At 31.9% G+C, this 24,784-nt stretch overlaps 2 protein-coding genes across 2 annotated transcripts; one reads left to right on the top strand and one right to left on the bottom strand.

The window, feature by feature from the left end:
* Positions 1 to 3,207: 3,207 nt before the first annotated feature.
* LOC114393682 (putative protein TPRXL) lies at positions 3,208 to 4,690 on the top strand. Its single transcript, XM_028355076.1, has 2 exons — positions 3,208 to 4,408; positions 4,486 to 4,690. Exon 1 carries the CDS (start codon positions 3,331 to 3,333, stop codon positions 3,946 to 3,948), a length of 618 nt encoding a protein of 205 aa, XP_028210877.1. The 5' UTR covers positions 3,208 to 3,330; the 3' UTR covers positions 3,949 to 4,408; positions 4,486 to 4,690.
* Positions 4,691 to 20,142: 15,452 nt separating this feature from the next.
* Positions 20,143 to 24,760, bottom strand: LOC114391708. The gene is made up of 12 exons (XM_028352677.1): positions 24,685 to 24,760; positions 22,355 to 22,497; positions 22,011 to 22,278; positions 21,823 to 21,883; positions 21,576 to 21,706; positions 21,432 to 21,483; positions 21,177 to 21,315; positions 20,994 to 21,085; positions 20,768 to 20,888; positions 20,625 to 20,687; positions 20,418 to 20,492; positions 20,143 to 20,283 (listed from the first exon to the last, which is right to left on the bottom strand). Exons 1-12 carry the CDS (start codon positions 24,758 to 24,760, stop codon positions 20,143 to 20,145), a joined length of 1,362 nt encoding a protein of 453 aa, XP_028208478.1.
* Positions 24,761 to 24,784: the final 24 nt, after the last annotated feature.

Here is a 24,784-nt window from a genome sequence, read left to right as displayed (position 1 = left end):
ATATGTCTCCAATCGTATCTTATATTCGATAAGATAAAATTTATTATCTCATCCTCATACTCGTCGGGTATTGAGTATCTCCTACCCTACTCGATTCAAATTAGAAAAATATTTTTTTTGTAAAGAAAATATTAAAAATTTGATTTTAGAATAAATAAATTGATTGTTAAACATTTAATTTTAACTACTTATATATCAATAAATTTATTATAGCGCATGTGTCTACAAAAATGGTTAAGAAAAGAATATTAAATTATGTAAAAATTCTAAAATAAAATTAACTAGTAATAAAAATTCAAGGCATTTTGATCAAATTATGCAAAAATTATAAATTTTAAGTGGCGTGACGGGTCCGGGTTCGGGGTTGGGGCGGATGTAGTAATCTCATACCCGTCCCCGACTTTTGGTTATCGAGAAAAATCTAAACCTGAATCCATACCCGATTAACTCGGATATTACCCGTCAAAGTTGGAACGAATTTTGTCGGATACTCATGAGTACGAGTTTTCTTGTCATGTCTACTAGAAACTCTCAAATCTTTATAGTTTGTCGATTATTGAAACTATTATAAAGATATTCCTTTAAAATTAGTCTTTGAGAGAATTTCTTTCTTTTGCTTGAGCGTATATTAATTTAATTATTTTTATATTAAATTTTATTATAAATATACATCTGAAGTCAACTATTTTAAAAACTACAAGTTTTATATAAATTTCATGTTAAGTAAAATTAATTGTTTTAAAATTATATAAAATAAAACTTATAAATATTTATTCAAGCACAAATTAATCAATTTTAGGTTGTATTTGATTCGATAAAAAAAAAAGGGAATGAACAACACAAAAATATTTGTCCAACATTTGATTTAAAAAAATAACTAAATAATGGACTTGACAAATACCCAAAAACTTGTAACTCACTAAATCGTATAACTTTTTGTCAAGTGTCTAACAAGAGTAAAAATCTTATTTTCTGACTTTTCATTATCTTTTTTTTTCATATGCATCTCCTTCTCTAAACCTCCCTCTTCAAAACGTTGTACCTTAGTCCCTCATGAGGGTCGTATAAATGGGTGTTGTTTCTTTTTTACTCATTATTTCTTTTTTTTTATTTATTATTAATTTATCCAAATGTTTCAATCGTTATCTTTCTCCTTCCCGCTATACTCTTTTCTTTTGGCCAACTCTACGATGTCACGTTGCGCCGTTATGTCACCACTACCATCGTCATGACCTTGTGGTGTCAAGGATTGTGCTTCCTTCATGGAAGTGTCTCTCCTTAGTTACGTTATCAAGGTGTGCTAATATACGTAGAATTTATAATAAAATTTACATTATTGTGTTCACAACATAAGTATATCAAATAAAATACAATATAAAATTACTTCTATTATGTATTATGTATTGATCACCAAACAATGTATAATACAAAAAGTTGTATTGTAACTTAGCTACTTGTCTAGTGTTGTCCTATTTACCATATCCTTTTAATAAATCAAATGCACCCTTAAACATCACCTTGCTTATAATTATTATTTTATTTAATTTTTAAATAATATCTTGGACCAACGTTTTAAAAATTAAATCAATGAATTTTTTAAAATATACTCATTCATAATCAGTTAGTTTGATAATAATTGAACCATGCTTATGAACACATTTTTGTTCTTTATTTTTTTTATGTTTCATTTTTTCTTTCATCGATTATTAGAGATGGCCGAGGAGATTTTTTAAATGATAAATTACGATTAACATATAAAAAATTTCATCATTTCACTGGCTAAAATAAAAGATCAAATTTGGAGTCAGATTATAGAAACATAAAAATTAGAATGTTAAATTGAATAAAAAATTAATGATAAAATCGAATTAATCTCAAATTTAGGGGACAAACTTCAATCAAATCCAGTTTGAGTTGTGAAAATTTTATTTTATTAAATGTTATTACTAGTTTACAATTAATGACTTTTTTATTAGTATTAACAACAAGGATGTTATTAATATTTTTATTATTATTTTTAAGCCTTTTATTTGTTTGAAAGAAGAAAAAAGGATTCTTAACTACCGCTTTCCCACTTAAAAGCTACGAGTATTAACACGCTGCCATACTATTTCGTTTTTTTTTTTTCATCTTAAAGACTTAACTAAAAGCTTATTCATAATCATGGGTAAATTTCTTTTAAGGGAATATTCATTGGCTAAATTCAAGTGTACTCCAGAATAACGATTTGTTTTATGTACCAAAAAAAGAATAACGATTTATTTTCTTTAATTTAATAGCATTTAATATGATTCATAAAAATATAACCATGAAAGAAAAGTAGGAAAAATGAGTTATGAATTAACAACACAAAATAGTTTTAGTATTATATATTATTATTTAATCATAAATTATCGTCAATAATAAATTTTAAAGTTTTATATTAACTAATTTAAAAATAATATCCACCCTAATAACTCACTTAAGTTTTATATATACTGTATATACAAATATATTTTTTGGAGGCTAGAATAAATAGATAGGTTAATTATCTGCTTACAAAACCTTCATAGATCACAATAATGTCATTCACAAAAAAAAAAAAGTAAATACGCAATATACTGAAACGTTCACCTAACACTACAACATGTCACGAGAGATATGTCACACCATTCATATTTCATATTTCAAACCTTAGAGATTTCAAAAGTTTGAGTTATACAGCATTCGGAATCAAATCCGAGAAAACAAATGTGATTTTAAGGAAAAAAAAATCCAAAAAATGTCCGTAATGTACTGGTATCGTATACGTATATTCGTATATATATACAAAAATAATGAAAGTAGTTAGCCCATTAATTATGCGTCCTAGCAACTTGGTCAAGCCTTAACGCCCCGTGGAAAGATTATTCAAAAGGTAGTAGGGACACCGTGGACCGTGGTTAATTAATTTGCATTTAACCGACAATTAAGCGCATTTAACTTTAGTTAATAAATAATCCCACGTGGCAGCCATTGAAGTGGCCGAGGAAACATCCTACACAGAGATCAACGGTTCAGATTCTGCATCCTTTTTAACAAGCCGTTTGATCAGATCCTAAACCACACTTAACCAACCTCACTCAACCATGGTTAGTTAGCATCTTCCGAATATACCCTTGACCTTGAACTTAATTACAACCATGAACCATCTGTTACGCAGTATAAGACCAGCCTCCGAGACTCGCTAGGTTTGCCGAACCAACTCCCCAAAGGGGACTTTACAACAAGAAGAAGAATACAAAAAGTCCTTTTTGCCCTTTCCTTCTCTCTCTCTCTCTCTCTCTCTCTCTCTCAATTTTCCTCTTCGTAATGGCGAGTTCTTCAAGAACGAAATCTAGTGGACCAGTGCTTCGTTCTTCTTCTTCTTCTTCTTCTTCTCTCTCACATTCTAACAGCTTCTGTTCGTACTCAACATCAAACGCACCGTTTAACTCACCTTCGTCGAGTTTCTTCAGAAAACCTCACTCGCACGTGCCTCCCCGCTCCACTTCCCCGACACGTGTGAACCTATTCAGCGCCGCGCCGCTTCCCTCGCACTCGGTCCGGTTCGCTCTCGACCGGTCCATCTCCCCGAACCGGACCGTCTCGAGCCACGTCATCGCGAAGCACCGCCACGTCACGGCTCAGAAGAAATCGTGCATGTGTTCCCCTACGACGCATCCCGGTTCGTTCCGATGCAGCCTCCACAAAAACAGCCACAGCGCGCAAACCGGTTCGTTTCCGTCGAACCGGCTCAACATGCGCCGGTCCGCAATGAAGAACTCGCTCGTGAGAATCGGTGGCGTCGAAGGCGAGTGGGTGAAACGTGCTCTCACCGCGCTGATTCGTCCTTCATCGCATCAACAGCGGAGAAGAACGGCGTTTGAACCGCGACAGAGTCGTCTTTCAATCATGTCAAAAGCTGATGATGAAGAAGAAGAAAAATAAGATCTATGAATTATTATTATTTGTTTCTCTCTCACAGGTTGTTTTTGAATCGCCGGAATATTCGGATCTCCGCCGCCGGTGACGGATTCTCTCCGATTGCGTCGCCGGAGAATTTGGAAGATTTTGTTGGCGTAGACCTAAGAGGCTGGACCCTGGACTCGGAGAATTCTTTTTGTACATAACATTTGCTATGGAAGGAAAATTTTTTGGACAATTTTAGTTTTTAATTAAAATTCAATTAAAAAAAAATAAAACCCTAGAAAATTAAAGTATAATCTTTATTCACAATTTGATTTTGTGAAATTTTTATCTTCAGAATTCGAGTTAGCGAGTATGCATTCATGAGTTTGTTTTTCTTGCCGTTAGCGTTCCGTCATTCGTTCGTCACGTTGTGTGGTGGTTTTGTCGCCGCCGTTGAACCTCCGTTATCTTTCGTTCATTGCTTTGCGTTTGGTGCAAGGTATTTTTTTTTTCTCTTAATGGTTTTTTATGTTTTTATTTTATTTAATTTGATTAATTGCTAGTTTGGTTGTGCAGATGTTTGGTGCCGGAGCTATCCTAGATGGACGGATTTCGTCTTTAAAATAAGGAAGGTGGAATTGACGTCTTTAAAATATTTTAAGAAAAAAGTGGAAATAAAGAAGAAATAGATAAAATAAAATATAGTTTAAATACTCATTTAATCCTATTATATCTTTAAATTTATGTCTTATAGTTGACCAGTAGATATTTTAGTTATTGATATTTAATCTTTAAATTTATGTCTTATAGTTGACCAGTAGATATTTTAGTTATTGATATTTAATAAGGATATAGTTAATCAGTAGATATTTTAGTTATTGATATTTAATAAGGAAATTTTTTAATCTATGAAATTTATATTTTAATTTCCCAAAAATTCTTATTAAATTTCTTTAATTTTATTAATTAAAGAATTTTAATTGAAGAATTTTAACTGTGAATATTTTTTGAGAATTAAAATGTAAATTTTTAGATTAAAAAATTTATATATTAATTATAGGGATTAAAATAAATAAATTTAAAAATTATAAAAATTAAATTAGTAATTAAATAAAAAAAGATTTTAACAATATTCTGAAAAGTGAAAAGAAAATGAAAAAAGAAAAAGAAGCACCTAACTGTTCGTGTGAAGTGATTAAGAGTGTTCCTCTAAAGTGATTAAGAGGGAGAAAGAACGAAGTTCAGAATAAAAAATTAATCTCATAATCAACAATTAAAATTTTCGAGAAGTTCTTGACATTTGAGAACCTAAAATTCTAATTAGAACACTTTAAATAAAGTGATTAATTTTGGCCAAAAAATTCTTAAAAAGTTGGAAAAAGGTAGATTGAGTTGAAATGCACTGATAATCATATGTTGAATATCACAAAAATCTTTTCATGAGATAAAGTTAGCTATATTGAATATTGCAATAATATTTTCATGAGATGAAGACAGCTAGCTGCCTTATGATGTGATTCGTTATAATTAAAGTTGCATTTATTGTAATTATTGTGCAATACGACTCAAAGTTAAAAAAAAAAGTGGCAGTTGGTGATTATGTGAAAATTTCACCAGATGGTAATATGGGAACATTGGGAAGCACACTTAATCGAATTTATGTTAATTAAATTAAATTATTTATTACAAGTTATGTTGAAAATGTTGCCTTAAGAATTTCTCAATTTTGCGGCAGGACTTTTTCCAGTTCATGTGAAATGAGCAATGTCATTGAATTCTAGAAAACAATAATGTGACAGTTCACATGAAAAGTACAACATTATTGAATTCTAAAAAACAAAAGTGAGGTAGTAAAAAAGCAAATAGATGATATTTTTCCTTTTTTTATGAAAAAATAGATGACATTTATACTTGAAAAATGCAATAGACAACTACAACGTGATTCTTCTATAAAAAATGGTATTTCGTACCAACGTTTCCTTGCTGGAATTACAAGAATCAGTTATACGGGATAATCTTCTCTCTTAAAATAAATATTAATTAACAAAGACGTTCGTACATATCTTACGAAAATGATTTCGTACCAATCAGCATTTTCCTTCTTTTATACAAGTTTTTTATTTATAAATTTGTTTCTTTTTTTATAAGACTTTTGCATATGAGTAATACCACATTTCCTATTAATTTTTTTTACTATTTTATAAAGGAATTTTAAATAAAAAATATTGTATTTAATTTCTTAAAAATATAAAATGCATTCAATATTTATCATACAAAGGAAGCAAGAGGATACTATAAGAGAATTTAGAATTATTTTTTCATATTACAACTTGTATCAACTATTTTTTAACCATAATAATAAAAAAATGTCCTTATTTTCTTCTACTTTTTTTCCTTTTTTAGGAATGCCTAAGTTGTTTTATATACATGTTTTTCTTATTTTCTACATAATCAAATAAAAAGAAAATTGTTAAATTTTGATATTTTATTTTATTTTCTAACAAACAACTTTGAATATTATCTCATTTTTTTTATGTCTTTCTTTTAACTTTTTATCCCAAATTAAATATGTTACTTCTACGCTACAGGCTACACATTTTGGACCAAACGTTAATTTTCAGCAATTTGACAATTTGGTCTTGTAACGCACGCGCAACGCGTGGAAACTAGAAGTAGTCCTCTCTAACTTTTTGAATATGATCCATAATTGACAAGCCATTAATATTTATTAATAGGAAGGAATAAAATTAATTAACTATTAACTTGATATTAAAGTTACTGAAAATTAAAACAGTCTTAGGAAAACTTGATTTTACTCTTTACATTTTCATTTTACAATCTAATTACAAACTATCATGCATACAATGATTTAAGGTTTTGTTTTTCTCTGTATTAGGGTTGGGTAATGGGGATTCCGACAAAGAGGCTCCGAATGACGAATGAGAAAATAAATAGATTTCTTTCTAAGATCTCATGTTGGAGAACAAGGTGATTGTGCCACCAAGGCAAAAAAAAATAGACTTGATTCAACAGAAGTTGACAATGATAGTTTTTGAAGATGATAATCCGTTGAAATCGATGGTGCACATTGTAGATTCAATTTTTGATGGGTTTGTGTGCTCCTTAATTGGCAAGACGCTCTGGTGGTGAAAAAATATTGCTTATCCTGTCATGAAGGATAGGCTATCAAGAGTATAGAGACTAACTGTAGGTTTTGATATCTTAGACATTGAGAATAATTTTTATATGGTCAAATTTGATATGGAGGCTGACAAAGCAAAGGTTATGGAAGATGGTCCATGGATGATTTTTTATCACTACCTAACAGTCCCGACATGGTCCCCCGGAATTCATATCTCCATTGGCAAAAATTGATAAAAACCCTTGTTTGGGTTAGGTTTTCATGTTTGAACCTTGTTTATTATGATAATAGCATCCTTCTCTCTTGCTACAACCATAAGCAAACCTATTAGGGTGGACTCGAATACACTAGATGTCAGAGTGGGAAATTTGCAAGAGTTTGTGTGCAAATTGACTTGGACAAGCCTGTAGTGGGTAAGGTTTGGTTGAAGGGGCACTGGTACAAAGTGGAATATGAAGGCTTACATAGGATTTGTTCTTGTTGCAGGTTTTATGGTCACCTGGCTCATAATTATCCTAAGGTTGTCCTTGTAGATGATCATAATATTGCTCAGTCACATGTTCCGATCAATAAAGGGAAGGAGAAACAATTTGCAACTACTTCAACGATGGTTCGCGTGGGCTCCACATCTCATGCAGTTACTAATTTAAATATTTATATCCAATAATGATGCTATTAATGGGGAGGACAAAACCAATCATGAGATTGATCAATTACATGGCGATTGGTTGGTGGTGAAGAAGAGATCTCATAACAGGAAAAATAAAAAGCAAGAAAAGGGGAATAAGGGAAGTAGGCCTATAAATTAGCATCAACAAATTTTTCATGATAGAAATAGATACAATAATTCTATGCATCATGAGAATCCATAAATTAATAATGGGGCCTAGGGGTATGTTGCAACGCCTACCAAAGACAAGGGTTCATTTATTAAGAAAAAAAATAAAAAAAACCACGACATGATGTACTGACCATTGCAAAGCCAAATCATGAGGTGGTGTGGAAGAATAGTGTAGTTAAAAAATTTGAAACTACAAGGGACAAGCATGCTGACAATCAACACGTTAACCATGTGGGACCATTGACAACAAATGATGGTACCACCATTTATGACATGGGATTCAATGCAAAGTCAACCATGCCTATGAAGACAACTTCTCCAAACATGTTTATTATTTTAAGCAATGAGGAAGATAGTCAAAGTCAACCAATGGACACAACCAATAAGGAGGAGACTCATGTGATCAATTAGGATGATATGGCTTAGGAGGCACCCTTGGAAGGACAAACCGCACCAATGTAGACCTTCAGTTTTATTACCATGCTTACTATTTGTGTGTTTATGGATTTGTTTCGGGACTTTTCAATTATAACGTGGAATATTAGGGGTGCCTGGGGTCAAAGCTCTATGCGTCAAGTCTGCGATATTGTTAATTTGCATTATCCTTCCCTCTTCTTAGTCTTTGAATCTCATGGCCTCTTTTCTAGGGTTGAAGATTTTTGGAACAGGTTAGGATACATTCCTTTGTTTGTTCAAGAAGTTGTGGGCCACTCTGGGCATTTGGGTCTTGTCCTTTACAGTGAATATTACATGTTCGTTGATTCATTCCATGAACCAAGCAATAACCTTTTCAATCAAAAGAAGGAATATATTGTTTGGTATTGCACTACAGTTATGTTTCACTTGTACCTTCCAACCGTCATCACTTATGGGATCACTTGGGAGATATAAGGAATCAAATTAGAGGTTCGTGGCTACTGATTAGGGATTTTGATGATATTATTCTCCCCTCAAAAGTTTCAGGAGGGCAATTCAACTCTTCTCGTGCTTGTCTCATGGCGGATATGATGAATGCTTGTGGTGTTATGGATTTGGAAAAGATAAGGGGCTGGTTTACTTGGCAGAAAAATATTCAGGCCGATGGTCATGTAAGGAAAAAGCTTGATAAGTGTCTAGTTAATTCTGATTGGTGCTTAATGTTTCCCTAAGCTTTACTTGAACTTCTTTCGATGCATAACTCAGATCATAACCCTCTTCTTCTTAGTTATGTGAAAGCTAGGAGTAAGTGGATTAAATATTTTCATTTTCAAACAGCTTGGATGTCTCATCCAAATTATACACCTCTTGTTCAACACACATGGGTTTCTATTGCTGGTAATGTTCATAAAAGACTTGGCTATATTCAGAACAAATTGAGTTTAATAAGAGAGTTTCTGGCAACATTTTCAAAAGAAGCGTCAGATTGAGGCTAGGGTTAAGGGAATGCATAAGCAACTTGATACTTTCCCTTATTCTCATTTTATTATTTTGGAGAAACAACTTCAGGTCCAGTATGATCAGGTACTCCATGAAGAGGAGATGTTGTGGTATCAAAAATCAAGGGAACAATGGATTAAGTTTGGTAACAAGAATACCAAATTTTTCCTTACATAAACAATCATCTGGAGAAGAAGAAACAGGATATCAAGCCTTGATATTGGAGGTGTTTGGTGTACTGGCGATGAGGTGCTAAAAAAGAAGGCTTTATGTTTCCTCAAGAATCTCTTTCAATCTAGAGACTAGTGTTATCCATGAAGCCTTCATCTTTTCCATGTTCCTCAAGTAGATCAAGAGTTTTTTTGATGTTCTCATTAAACAGGTATCCATGGAAGATGTTAGACATGTTATCTTTTCTGAGTTCATACAAAGCTCCTGGAGTAAGTGGCTTCCAACCAATCTTCTTCAAATCTTATTGGGGTGTTGTTGCTAATAATGTTTTGAGTATGGTAGCTATTGCCTTTGCTACAGGGACTTTTGACACTAGCTTGACAAAAACTATAATTGTTTCTATCCTTAAAGTATATGTTCCTATGACTTTTAAAGATTTTAGACACATAAGCTTGTGTAACGTCCTCTTCAAAGCTATACCCAAGGTGTTAATAACTCAAGAAATAGTTCATCAAATGCATAAGAAGAAGAAAGGGAAAAAAGGGTTTGTCATGTTCAAAATTGATTTTGAAAAAGCTTATGATAAAGTAGATTGAAAATGTCTGAGAATCACCTTTAGTGATTTTGGACTCCCCCAAAAGATTATTGACATTATCATGAATTGCACCTTCTCCACGACTTTGTCTATGAAATGGAATGGAGAAAAGCTTAATATTTTTAAGCCTTAGAGGTGTCTTAGATAGGGGGACCCCGTGTTTCCTTATTTGTTTGTTCTTTGCATGGAAAAGCTGTCATTGCTTATTCAATGAAAGTGCAGGAGAAAAGTTGGTTGCCCATTAAAATTTTTCACCATGGTCCTAGTATTTCTCATCTTTTCTATGTAGATGATTGCTTGTTGTTCACTAAGGCCAAATCTTCCTAAATAAAACTTGTCAAGGAAGTCCTTGATGCTTTTTGCTTGGCTTATAGATTGAAGTTAATGTTCACAAGCCCAAAATTATGACTTCTAAAAATATTTCTAATATCAAGGTAGACAAGTTTGTGACTATAGCTCAGTTCCAACATACCCACCAAATTGGGAAATATCTGGGATTTTTGATGTTGTCTAGTAGAGTTTGAAATAGTGATTTCAACTAAATCCTTGAGAAGACTAATTTGAGATTAGTAGGTTGGAATGTGAAGCTTCTAAATAGAGTTGGTAGAGTTACATTAGCTAAATCAATATTTTGACTTTTATGCCCATTTATACTATGCAAAATTTACGGATACTTGAAGGTGTTTGTTACAAGATTGACTCTACTATCCGCCAGTTCATTTGGGAAATAATCATTGCCATGGGGTGGATTGGAAAACCATCACTCTTCCTACATCTAGTGGTTGTTTGGGCATACGCCCTGCTAGACACATCAACATCTCTCTTTTGAGAAAACATGCTTGGGATATGCTGCATGCGAGACATAAACAGTGGGTGCAAATCCTAGAAGTCAAATACTTGAGGCAAGGTGCCATCCTTCATGCATCTATTATCAAAGGAGCTTCTTATACTTGGAACTCAATTGTTAAAGCTATTGATAACCTCAGAATGGGGTTTCAAGTTTGAATTGGAAAGAGAGAAATATCTATTTGGTATGACAAATGGTTACAAGATTATTATTTTTGCCACTTGGTCCCTTTTGTTAATATCTAAGACACCACTCTACGATTATGTGATATTTTCCATGGTGGTACTTGGCATTTTTATATGCTTGCTATGGTTCTACTCGAAGAGGTGAAAGAGGGGCTCAAAAGTCATGTCATTGTTGATGATGTGGTAATTTGGGGACCGTTTGCTAATGGTGTTCATTCCTCTAAATTCGTCTTTCATTGGCTTATTTCCAAGAGTCCATTGCCTTTTCCTCATTGAGTGAACTGGACTTGGGTCTCGAAATTAAAATTACCGCAGAATATTATACACCTTTTATGGCTTACCTTGCATGGTAGCCTCCCTACTAACGTGTTTCGTGTCTATAGACATATGTCTATTCATGCTTTTTGTAATAGGTGTGGCAACGCACATGAGACCATTTACCATCTTCTTCGTGACTGTGATCATTCAACCCAAGTTTGGCAACACTTGAAGCTAGACAAGCCCTCAAATTTCTATACATCTAATGTTTTTGATTGGCTGGTCAACAATCTTAAAGGACCAAATGGTATTCTTTTTGCAATCACCATTTGGATTTTGTGGAAATCTAGGAATGCAACTATTTTTCATGATCAGCTATGGGACCTTTGGCAGATTGTTAGTCAAATCCAATCTTTTTTTGCTGACATCATGAAGGCGTTTAACCATCCAAGACAACACCAACAATGTCAACAAGTCAGATGGGAAACACCAACCTTTCTTGCCACCAAAATTAACATTGATGGAAACTCATTTGGAAATCCAAGAAGAATGAATTTTGGAGGCTTGTTTAGGGATCATATGGGAAACTAGATCACTGGCTTCTATGGGTCGTGTGGCACTTCAACTAGTATTTGGGTTGAGCTATTCGCTCTTTTTCATGCTCTTAACAAAGCTTAAAGGGAAGGATTTTGTGTTATTTTATGTGATACAAACTCTATGATGGCCTTGGAATTGATTAAGAGTAGCTTGGATCACTTTCTTCCATTTTTTCCTTTGATTAATGCAATTAGGAAGCTACTGCAGTTACCTTGGAGCGTCAACTTGTAGCATACATTGCATGAAGCTAATTCATGTACTAACTAGCTTGCTAAATATGGTGTCAGTCATGATGTTTCATTTCAAGATTGGACACAATGCCCCCTCAGTCGGCTTCTTTAATGTTGTCTGATACCATAGGGGTGTTGCATTTGAAGCTGTAATTTTGTTTTGCATTTCTTTTTTCTCATTCATCAATTTTTTTTACAATCTTTCCCAATGCATTTTAATTTTTTTTAATGATAATATTTATTATATATACAAATAATGACATAAATATTAAAACCATAAAATTTTAATATAACTAATCAAATAAATTACATATTTTATAATTAAAAATAAAAAAAATTGAGAAGCAATGTTTTTTTTATATAGAAGAAGTAGTGGGTTAAAAAAGATATAAAAACAAAAAAAGACAAATATAAAATGTTAACACATTTACTTGTAACATTATCAAATTCAGGTGGTATAATTGCATAGTCTCAAACATATGTAAAGTCTACCATTGTTTCCCAGCACAATGTAAAAGATTGATTTTTCTATGCTTGATAAAATATTGATAAGTTTAAAAATTAAAAAAAATAAATAAATTATTTATATAGGAAATATATTAATAATAATACATGTAAACTTAAATGAATAAGTAGTATATGTACTAATAATATAAATAAATTTTATAGTGCCTTCTAACTATAAATTATAATGTATAATTAGTTTATGAACTTATGATGACTACTTTAAAAGTAACATTTATCATTTTTTTATTGATTCATAATGTAAATTTTTGGCACTAACCATGTATTGAAATTAAATTCAATTTGTATTTATCGCAAATAATGGACCAAAGAGTTTAGGGGTGGGTTTTAATTAGGTTTTGCAAAATTGGTTTTAAATAAAATTAACTTTTCATAATTGATGATTTAAAAGTGGAATAATTTGTATTTGATAAAAAAAATAAAGCAGTAAAGTATAGTATATTTTTTTTATTCAACACAAGAGTCACTAAAATTTCTTTAATTTGAAATTAATTTTATACTAAGAGTCACTAAAATGTCAGATTAAATATGTAAATATTTATCTAAAATTATATTAACTAGTATTTCAACATGACTTTAAAATGATATAGAAACATACACACTTAGCCTGTGTTTGGGTGAGTAATTGTAAAATTGTTTTTGAATTAAATTAATTTTTTAAACTTCATTATTTAATTAAAATTAATTTTGAATTAAATTAATTTATAATTAAATATTTTTATTCTAAAAAGTAAAAGTCACTATCAATTAAAAAATTATTTAAAATTATTTCAATTCAAAATCAATTTATTAATTTTGGACTCTATCTAAATTGTTTAAGATGTGAACATAATTTACCTAAAAACATATTAGTTGTTATTTCAATGTAATTTTAAATGATTTCATGTGAATTTAAACATGCAATTAATAATGATAGTAAAATAATATTGTTGTTTTCTCAATATATATTTAGAAAAAAATATAGATTTTTAGTTCTTATACCTTTGATAAAAAATAATCTAGATTCCTATAATTTCATAATGATAAAATTAACTCTTAAAATTAAATATATATATATATATATATATATATATATATATATATATATATATATATATATATATATATATATATATATATATATATATTGATTTAGTCTTTCTCAACTTTAAAAGCATGATGAATTGTTAGATAGGGAGACTAAATCTTTGTTTTTTAAAGTTAAAGACTAAATTAATCTATATGAGAATATAGACACTTTAAGTAGGTTGGAGTGAAAATGGGCTTTGCTATTCTCATCCCACTTTTTGTTCTTTCCACCCATTACTTGTTTGATAATTCTACATTTTGAATATTTTCCTGACGAAAATGTGTTTTCGTTGGACAAAATACACAACAAAAAAATATTTTTGTTGTCTAAATGAAGGTGTAACTGAATGCACAACCAAGCATTTTCATTGAACAAAATATACAACCAAAATGGATTTATTATGCTTCACTTTACACCCCTATATATGCAACAAAAACATATTTCCATTATGTATTTTGTTCAATGGAAATGTGCTTCAGTCACATTAAGATGTGCATCCTAGTTGCATAGCATAAATCGAGAAAGATGCATCATGAAAATGCATTTTTCGTCGTGTTTTATGGACAACAATTGTGAGTGTTTTTCACAAATAGAAAAAGCTATTTAGCAAACAGACCAAATGGTATAACTTGACCAAAAGTAGTGTCCATAATATCAAATAAAAATCAATACCATCATAATTCTAATTCCAAATTAGTCTAACAATAATTAAATCGTGTACCATGAAAGAAGTAAATAAAAATGAACAAATGATTATAGTGAGTCTCTAATGATATCTACTACATATCCATCTCCTCTGGTTGAATTGAAATGAATTTACTTGTTGTATGTGTTGCATATATGATATTTGCCATGAACAAGCTTCTCAATTTCAAAATGTATTCCATTGTGGTGCAATAGGAGGTAGGGGAGATTCATCCTTTGAATAAACCTATAAGAGTAAACAAACAAATAAATTAGTGAACAAATTGACATACAAACAATACTAAATAATAGAGTAATTAGAAAATCTATACATACATGAAGTAACAACCATTAAAAAATCAAATATCAATAAGCCAAGGATGTGCAGGAGATGAAAGTCGACTCCTAAGCAAAAGCTTTGTAGACAGGATAAGTGAAGTAACACAAATAGCCCTTACCCTCATAAATAATGAATTTGTGTTTTCGTTTTGTATATGGATTTAGTTACATAACATGATGATGACTTTTAACTGGATAATTCATTTTAATCCTGTAATTAAAATATTTTAAGGTGAAATTACACGTTTGGATAAATCATTTAAAGAGAAATTGAATTCAGTCATTTTAATAAAGAATTTTATTCAACAGAGAATGCATGAATTGAAATTCTTTGCAAAAATGAGAGAATTTCAATTTCTTTGCCATTCCTTTCTACGATTGGTCTCGATCACTTTGCACCTACACCTCACTTGCTTTCACTCATTCCTCTTCACTCACACACTCTCCCTTGCGACCCTCGTTCTCACTCCCTCACGGTCACGAAAACCTTCATTCAAATCGTACACTCTCGGTGGCTATTACCTCGTTCAGATTGCATACTCTCACGATGGCTACAACCTCCGTTCTCTCTTGATTTAGATCACACACTCTCTTCATACAAGATTGGTTTCTCATCTCCATTATCTAGGGTTAATTTGCCGATGATGATTTTGGATGGGCAACTCAGTTGCACATGATGACTTTAAGGAGATTGAGAACTAGTGGTGTGATGAGTTAAAGTGACATGGGAGGCCCAAACCAGGAAGAGGGAGAAGAGGTAGGAAGCCTCAAATGTATGTGTGTCAAGCAAGTGATGAATACATGGTGATGAATTAAGGGTTGACATAGTTATATTCTCTTTCCCAAACTTGGACAACAAATTCCTCTGTATTGAAGATGCATTGATGGTACGTGAATTCACAAAAATTTTTGGTCGAGTTTCAAATTGTCTTGTAAAATCTTGTTGTTTCTGATTCATAGTCAAAGTGCTTTCTGATAATGGTGTAGACTGTGTATGTGGTAACGCACTGTCTACAAAAGGGTGTGTTTCACATGATGAGGTACGTCTACGCTTTTTTGCACCAATAATTGTGATACATGCATAAGAATTTATAAACTAAGTACAAATTAAAAGAATATTTGAATGTATTGTTACCACTATGTAAATCTGGATTTGGAGTGGCAAAGCTTTGTCTTCTTTGTTGCAAAATGTGTTTTCTATGTTTCCTCCGTTGAGCAAAATTTTCCATTTAACCTTTTCGTAATGAATAAGTTCTACAATATTGTGTCAGAGCTTCATAATACAAATGTCAGATAAACATACTCAAACACCATTATGTAATATGCATGCCCTACATGTACATCAATTACTGGACAATAATTAATGTAAAATATAATTTATTGCATTAACATAAAAAGCTTACTTGGCAGTTAGTAGTAGAAGTAAGTGATGTGGTGTTGTTGTTTAGCAGCTTCACTTTTGGTTCTTCATTTATCAATAGATGAGTTTTAGATGGTGATGAATGTGAGCGAATGTTGTTGAAGATGGGAGACTAAGGTTATGAATTATTCTCCATTAGTATTCTGCACTAAAGCTGTTAAACAAAAAAGAAGAAGAGGTTTCGGTCCATTGCCACTAATTTGTGGAGTTTTCTTTTCCTCCAAGCCTGAAATCAAAGATTGTGTGGCCCTCACACTTGTGTCAATCAGACCAACAGTAAACAACAGTACTGGTTATTAATTGCTCCATTAAATGTGGTTGTAGCCTTTATTGATATGCAAACAAATGTCTAATTAATCCTGCAAATTTGCTCTTTTGATTTGACAAACGGGAAAAGTTGTTGCATTTGTGATATCTTTTTAAATATTTAATTTATTAATATGCATCGATATTTCTTAAAAAAATCTAGAATATATTTTTTTTCTTCATAAAATATATTTTATAACTATCCATAGTAGTTAAAGTGGTATATATTATTCATCGTATTTAATGTAAGTAGGTAATATTAAAAATCTGTTGGTATTCAAACAAAATGATTAATAAGACTAAAAACTAAATTCATGGTACCCATTACATTGTTTCAGGACTAAAAATTCACTTAATTAACAAACATTGGTAATGTTAAGCAATCAGGAATAAATATGATATTAATCAACTAACATCAAACACTTTATTCAAACAGGTAAAGGCATAAATATAGCAACTAAGTAAATTCATAATCAATAGCATCCAAATCTTAAGCGAGTATGTTGTTCATAAAACTTACATACCAAATAATAAATTGTCTGGTTCCCCAAGGGAATATTAAAATGCTTATAAATATTACATGATTACTAAATAAAATATCAAACAAAGTTACAAATATTTTAAACCAAAATATTAAAAGCTAGTGAATTCTTAACATAAATAATCATGGGGAATCGTCCTCGTCCTCGTCCCACACAGTTTGCTTTCTGGCAATGACCTCCCAAAGAAGTTGATTTGGCTTGAAATAAAAGACAACTTCGTCACTGGCCATCAAATCGTTTTCTGTTAAGAATTGGAACCATGGCTCAGCAAAACATTTAAGCCCATTATGCATACTCAACTTCCAAAAGTGATGATGCCCACGAACACCAAGGACAGTAACATAGTCGTCTCCTGCATTAACATAACCCACAACATCGAGTGGCAGTACCTACATTGGAACGAAGCTAATCAGTAAATATTTAAAAAGTATGATATTAGAAAACAAAAACAAACTTCATATGACCAAACTGTTACCAATGGATAAAGTCTAACAATCATCCGATTGTCGACATCCACAGTAAACACATATTCTCTGGCAGAATAGACAAGCCTGCCACATGTCTATGCATGCAGTGGCGGTGAGAAGTGGATATCAAACTTCCAATTCTTGTTCGGCGCAACAAATGTGATCATCACACCTTCATATATTCTCATATCCCTCCTGAAGTGTTTGAGGCCATCAGCAATGTAGACTCGGTTACTAAATTTTCTAACTCTTATATGGTGCTTCTTTCCATTGTAGTCCAACACCACATAATCCAGGTAATCTGGAGCCCATTGTTTATGATAAACAGAGGGTACCTCAATGATATTCTGGAAGTAAAAACCTAAACGTGTTACTGATTTATAAGGGATCATGTAAATATTTAAACATATATTATTTTTTTGTGGGATTAAAACAAATGGATAAATATCATAAAGGATGACAAATACTAACCCTATCAACATGAAATACGACCTTAAATTGGTATGTCATACCGAATGCGAATAACATAGGTGGGTCCTGAATGACATAACCAAAATGAAAGCAAATAAAATAATTTAATACAAACAAATAATGAAACATAACAACAGGTATACGAAGGTACTAACGAAAATGATCAATAAATACCGTTAATGTTCCGAATACAATCCTTAATATTAAATAATGGTTGCAAAAAAATGTAGTGAATCTTGCACAGGGGGGATTATAAGGCAATACAAACAAAAATAATGGGTCATTACAACAAACCTGCAAATCAGAATAGAAAAATACGCTATACGAAGGCACAACAAAATATATGTACTTGGGTTTGTGTTTGGAAGACATTTTTTTAAAAAATGTAACCAAAGATCGACCAAAAACATATAAGAAGTATCACACAAATAATAGGAAAAGACATAAATCTAACAACATATTTTGTAAATCTGCGGACTGAACATGACGAATATCGTAGTCAACAGTGTTACAAACATCAACATCATGTAGTCTATAAAGGGCATATAACATATAATAACCATACAAAAAGGAGGGAAAAGTAAAATTCACTAACAACATTGCAACGATTAGTGATGAACGAATGTTGAACATATACAAATGAGAAGCAAAAGAGGAAGATGGAAAAACATATACAAAGTAAAGACGAAGGATGGAAAAGTTAAAGAACTTTCGACATTGGAGGCGGTTGATGACTGTGTACTCATGCTGTTAAGGGTTGTATGACGTTGTTTGAGAAATGATATAAAAAATGTGGATAATTGTTGGTGGTGGTTTGATATACTTCACGTTTTGTAATTATTATTATTGAATGAAAATGAATGGAGTTTAATAAATGCATAACCTACTTGGCGTAGCAGTTATTGCTTATTCTCATGGGTTTTTAAGCGACGTCTCTTCAAATATACTACTATTTTAATACTATTTAATTTAATAGCGCGACTATCAACAGTTAATTAACAGTTCATAATAATAAATGTTTTCTTAATTATATAAACTAAATTAATATATTTAATACTGGTGATGTGTATTAGTTGGGAGGCTTTTACACTTCCCCGTAATAATAATGAGTACCTTTCTCACCCCCCCAATAATGATTAGACCACTACAACTTTCGACACATATATTGTGCATTGGGAATTTGCACCTGCTGACATTTGTACTTTATAACTGGCCAATTAATTACATGTACTGATATATATCCTACGTTTGTACCCATAAGACTTATTATAGCTATAACCCCATGATCCTTTTGATGGCATCGAGCATACCTGTGTATATGTACTATTTCCAAGATGATCCTTTGGCCGGATTTTGTAAATGAGTATACGTTACCTTCATAAGTACGTCAGCATGATATGTGAAGTTTTAAATCCTACGTTTGTACTTGAAAACCTGCAAGTAAATAAAGAATCACATTTTGTATTCCATATTAAAATTATATATTAAGATAATAATACTCAACAATTTTGTATTACAATGCATAAAACCCTTCAAACACCTGCATGTGTAAATAAAAGTATGACATTCCATATTATTAAAATTATATACTAAAATAATAAAACTGAACTTTTGTTTACGAAAATGAAATACATTAAATTTATTGAACAAATTCATAACACAAATTTGAATTTGACAACAATGTTAATTTCATTTTAATACAATGCATAAAACGATTAAAACACAACACAAAACGTTAAATAATTTCAGTAAAATTTCAACAACAATTAAAATACATTAATGTTTGGTATTTTAATATGAATCTTATATCCGTATTTCATTATGAACAATTTTAAAGTTATTATTTTGTTATTATCATATTCTACATTAACTATTTTATAAAATAACTCAAGGTTGATGCTGGCATAAGTTGTAACATTCATACAATTCATTCTTCATACATCGGTAATTAAACTTGTTCCACATCACAAAATACATCATAAAGATGACCTAATTGTTCAAACCAAAAGGTATGACATTTCAAGCATAACATACACACATTGTTCAAACCAAAAGGTATGACATGTGAAACATAAAATACATACATCACTTAAAAAGTTACAATTTTTTAAATCAAAATAACAACTAATTACTCATCTTTTATATGCTTGTTGGTCGATAGCTCATATGTTGTGAAGTCGTCACTATCAAACTGACTACTTCCTTGCTGATCGGACGTTCTTTTTGCAGGAGTTACAAAGGCAGCATTTCCAGGATCATATTCAGATGACTGTGACAATGAAGGTTGTGTAACAATACATATATTATTAGTAAATAACAATTATTAGTAAATAACAATACAATAATAATTAAAGTGATTCCCGGTAAAAACAAATAATGTAAACAAATAAATAAAATGTCTACTGTAGGATGATAATCTTGTTGTGATGAAGATGCAACACCAACATCGGCTGACTTGTTGCTTATACATTGTTCATCCTGCAAGTAAGAATAGATTGATAAGATTTTTTTTTTAACATCTACGAATTACACTGACTGTATATAATGTTCCTGTTCACAAAAATCCAACATGGATGATGGGTGCATTTGTATACGGTGTTTGAATCTCACAACCCAAGTTTTACCCAACAATTGATCAACACACGCAGGGAACACCTTGATCTCATCACCACTCTACAAATAAAAAACCATTTTAAATACACATTTGTGATCATTGATCATTTTGTAATATAATTGTAATATAAATAACTTACCGCAATCAACTCTTGACGACATTCCTCTGCAGTTTTACCAAATATTTTGATACATACTGCATCCCAAAAATGGAAGTTCGCCTTCTCTCCATTCTGTTCCATCTTGACAACTAACTTATACCTAGATCAACAAAACATTGTTACAGAAAACAGTGAATCTGGATGACTTAAAGAACATAAATTCGAATAACTATTCAATTCGTATTCGACAAAAAATAAATGTTACCTTGGAATAGTGTGAGTAACATGATTCTGGCATGAATGGCAGGCTGCACCTATTTTTAATGGATCAAAAGTGGTTGTACAGTATGGACTTACCTATAATCTAAAAACAATGCCTTTAAGTGGTAATACTTGAAAATGATAACGACTCTCATAATTTTAAATTAACAACAGTTAATAGACTTACCTGTTGCAGAGTCTTTATTTCACCAAAGCTCACTATTTGAGCATTATGCAAAAACTTATCTTGGCAATTCTGGGTAGACTGTGACTGAGAAACACCACCCTCATCATCTAGACCGCCAATATAAAATGGCACACGTAAACTGCATCAATTAACAATTTAAATGTATACCTGTACCAAACTGCTTAATAACCCATCAAACAAATTCAAATCATTCATTGTACCTATCATGGAACTGTTAAATTTCGTTTTTGTCACCATTCACATACAACTTCAAACCATGCTTTATATTCTGTACACTGAGGGGATACTTGTTTGCAAAAAATATAACACATATAATGCATTCATAAATTGAAGTTAACAATGAAACATTTAATAAATGGAGAATGACTTAATACTGACCCTTGGGTTCTTTGATCTTAGCAAGAGTTAGTATAACAACCAATGGCTTTTGCACAAAATGGTTTTTCTCAATAGCATCATCCAGCTGAAGAGCATATTCCTCCCACATAGTCATGAAGATCTCAACATGACTATAACATAACAAAACATATACATACATGTTGGGTCTCAATTGGGGTAGAATGACAAAGTGAAATTTGATTACAGATCACAGAATACTACAGAGGTGGATTAAAATTAAACAAACCTGTTGTCTCTCAACTTGACAGTCACTCTATATGCTGAATTAACTGTTTTGCGTTCAATCACTTCAGCAATAACACCCACAATATTTATTTACATTGCAGACAGAGTAATGCTAATTATGTTAAATATATTCATACCAACTAATGATGCGTACAACAATGATGTATACCAAAAAAATAAATTGCATACCAACTAAAGTATCAGGTTTTGCAACGCCTGAAATTATATCAGCAAATGAAGTAATGGCATGAACATTAGGAGGAATCTCAGGTCTGTCCACCTCTTTGACAGACGTTGTCTTCACAAAATAAACCAAATATTTAATTGCATTCACTTTGTAGTCAGAATGAGTATCAACAACCTTCATGTTCTGAATAACATATGCACCACCACAACGCAACTTGGGTTCAAATTCAGGGAACAATTCTTGCCATAGAGTTGCCCCAATCTTTGTACCCTACAACAAATACAAATGACACTTGTTAGTTAACTAAAGATGATAAACTTGTTAAACTGAATAACATTTAAATTACCATATGGTCCATCAACACCATCTCAATGGATTGTCGACCATTATGTTTGTTAAGACGCCACATATCAGTTATTCGCACGACAATCTTCCAAGTACCTTTCTTTGTATGCAGTTCACATAGGAGGTTTTGTTTGCGAGACATGACTACAAAGAAAAAATTTATGTGAACCATTGAACAAATAAAAGAGGATTGAAAAAAATAAATGAGGAAAGAACAAACCTGCAGGTCTTCTCTTCGGCTACTTGGTTATTCTCCGCCAACAGACAACCAAATTAAAGAGTATTGAACAAAAATGAGGGTAGCCAAAGTAAATGAAAACAACAACAAAAAGTACTAAAAATGCACATGCAACATCAACAAAGGTCGAACCTTTTGGCTTCATGGCATACACCAAAACACAACAAATCTGGGTTTAAGAAACGATAAAGAAGTGAAAAAACCAAACATACAAAACCAACCCAAACAAAAACAAAGACCAAACACAACAAATCTGGTAGATATGCCCAAAGGTCTAACCTTTTGTATCGTTGTTCTGCAAAAACTTAAGAATAAAACAAAAACGTATTCATTGATAGACATGCATCATCAAAAAGACCTAAACCGATATACACCGATATTCAAACCTCATCATACATTCCAACCCAAGCTGAATAGGAAAAACAAAAATGAGGAAGAAAACCTTATAAAGAATGCACATGCATCCTAAAAAAGGGTTCACAGTCAAAAATCGTTCACAAACACAAATAATCGACTAAAAATGGAAAACCTTGGTATAGGAAAACAGAAACGAATCACAAAATGAACAAAGATCGAACCTTTAGGAAACGATAACATAATGATAAAATGGCAAAAGGTCTAACCTTTTGTATCGTTGTCCTGCAAAAACTTAAGAATAAAACAAAAACGTATTCACTGATAGACATGCATAATCAAAAATACCTAAAACGAAGACCAAACACAACAAATCTGGTAGACATGCCCAAAGGTCTAACCTTTTGTATCGTTGTCCTGCAAAAACTTAAGAATAAAACAAAAACGTATTCACTGATAGACATGCATCATCAAAAAGACCTAAACCGATATACACCGATATTCAAACCTCATCATGCAGTCCAACCCAAGCTGAATAGGAAAAACAAAAATGAGGAAGAAAACCTTATAAAGAATGCACATGCATAATAAAAAAGGGTTCACAGCCAAAAATGGAAAACCTTGGTATAGGAAAACATAAACGAATGACAAAATGAACAAAGGTCGAACCTTTTGTCTTGTTAGCCTGCGAAAACTCATGTAGCATAACAAAAACACGTAATATACACCGATATACCTAAGGTGAGTCCAACGATAAATGCAAAGGACAACTAATCGAAACGGGAGAGCATTCAAAACCCAAAAACCAAAAGCCACAACGGAAATGGAAAATGGAAAGGCGTGTATTCATGGCAAACCAAACTGAATAGCAAAAACAAAAATGAGGAAAAAAGAGCACCTACGGTGAGTCGAACGATAAATGCAAAGGAGAGCTAATCGAAACGGGAGAGCATTCAAAACCCAAAAACCAAAAGCCACGACGAAAATGGAAAATGGAAAGGCGTGTAACAATGGAAAGCGTGGGACATCGAAAATAGTGCATAATTTGAAAAGGCGCATCGGTAACTGAAGGGTTATGTACAAAACGACAAAAACAATTAATGGCAACCGATAAGACATTTTTGGGCGGGAATGAGAAGCGCTGACATTGCGACACGTTGGCACTGACAATGCCACGTAGGCATTGTCAGGGACTTGTTTGTATCATGATAGATGATTAAGGTTAGAAAAGCATGGAATTGGGAGCCAATAGTAAATGAAAATATAAAAACTAAAATCATATTTTTCCAACAGAAACATGATTCCTTAATCCTTACGAACTTTAAACCAAGATCATATTTTCTTTATAAGATATAAAGGTGAAAAAAAAATGAAAATATGATTTTGTTGCATAAAAGAAAAAACTATGCAACAAAATCATATTTTTTTTGGTTGTAAAGTTAACAATAAGATCGTAATTCCGTTGCTATTATTCACCACCCATTCCAGCAAAACTCGATTCTGTTGCTTAAATTACGTAACAGAATCAAATTTTTCGTTGCCTAACAATTTTTCAGCAATTTATATTTCAATCCGAATTTTCGTTGCCTAGTTTCCACGGAATCATCAAATCAAATTTCTATTACATATCCTTGTATACTAATATCAATTAAAAAAAAAAAAGGTGCCATATTATACATAGAACAACACAAGACATAGACAACCCCGAATTCGACCTCACACTCAGGTATTGTCAAAACCTGGTGATAAAAGGTTTTCACAGCACCATTGCACAACAGCACTCACAAAATTAACCCATTCAAGACCGTTCGACATCGTAGAAACCCCAAGCCAAGTTCC

This window comes from Glycine soja, chromosome 17 (assembly GCF_004193775.1).
Source record: "Glycine soja cultivar W05 chromosome 17, ASM419377v2, whole genome shotgun sequence".
Classification (NCBI taxonomy): domain Eukaryota; kingdom Viridiplantae; phylum Streptophyta; class Magnoliopsida; order Fabales; family Fabaceae; genus Glycine; species Glycine soja.
Note: the sequence above shows the minus strand (reverse complement) of the source record. Positions and strands in the feature narration are given on the sequence as shown.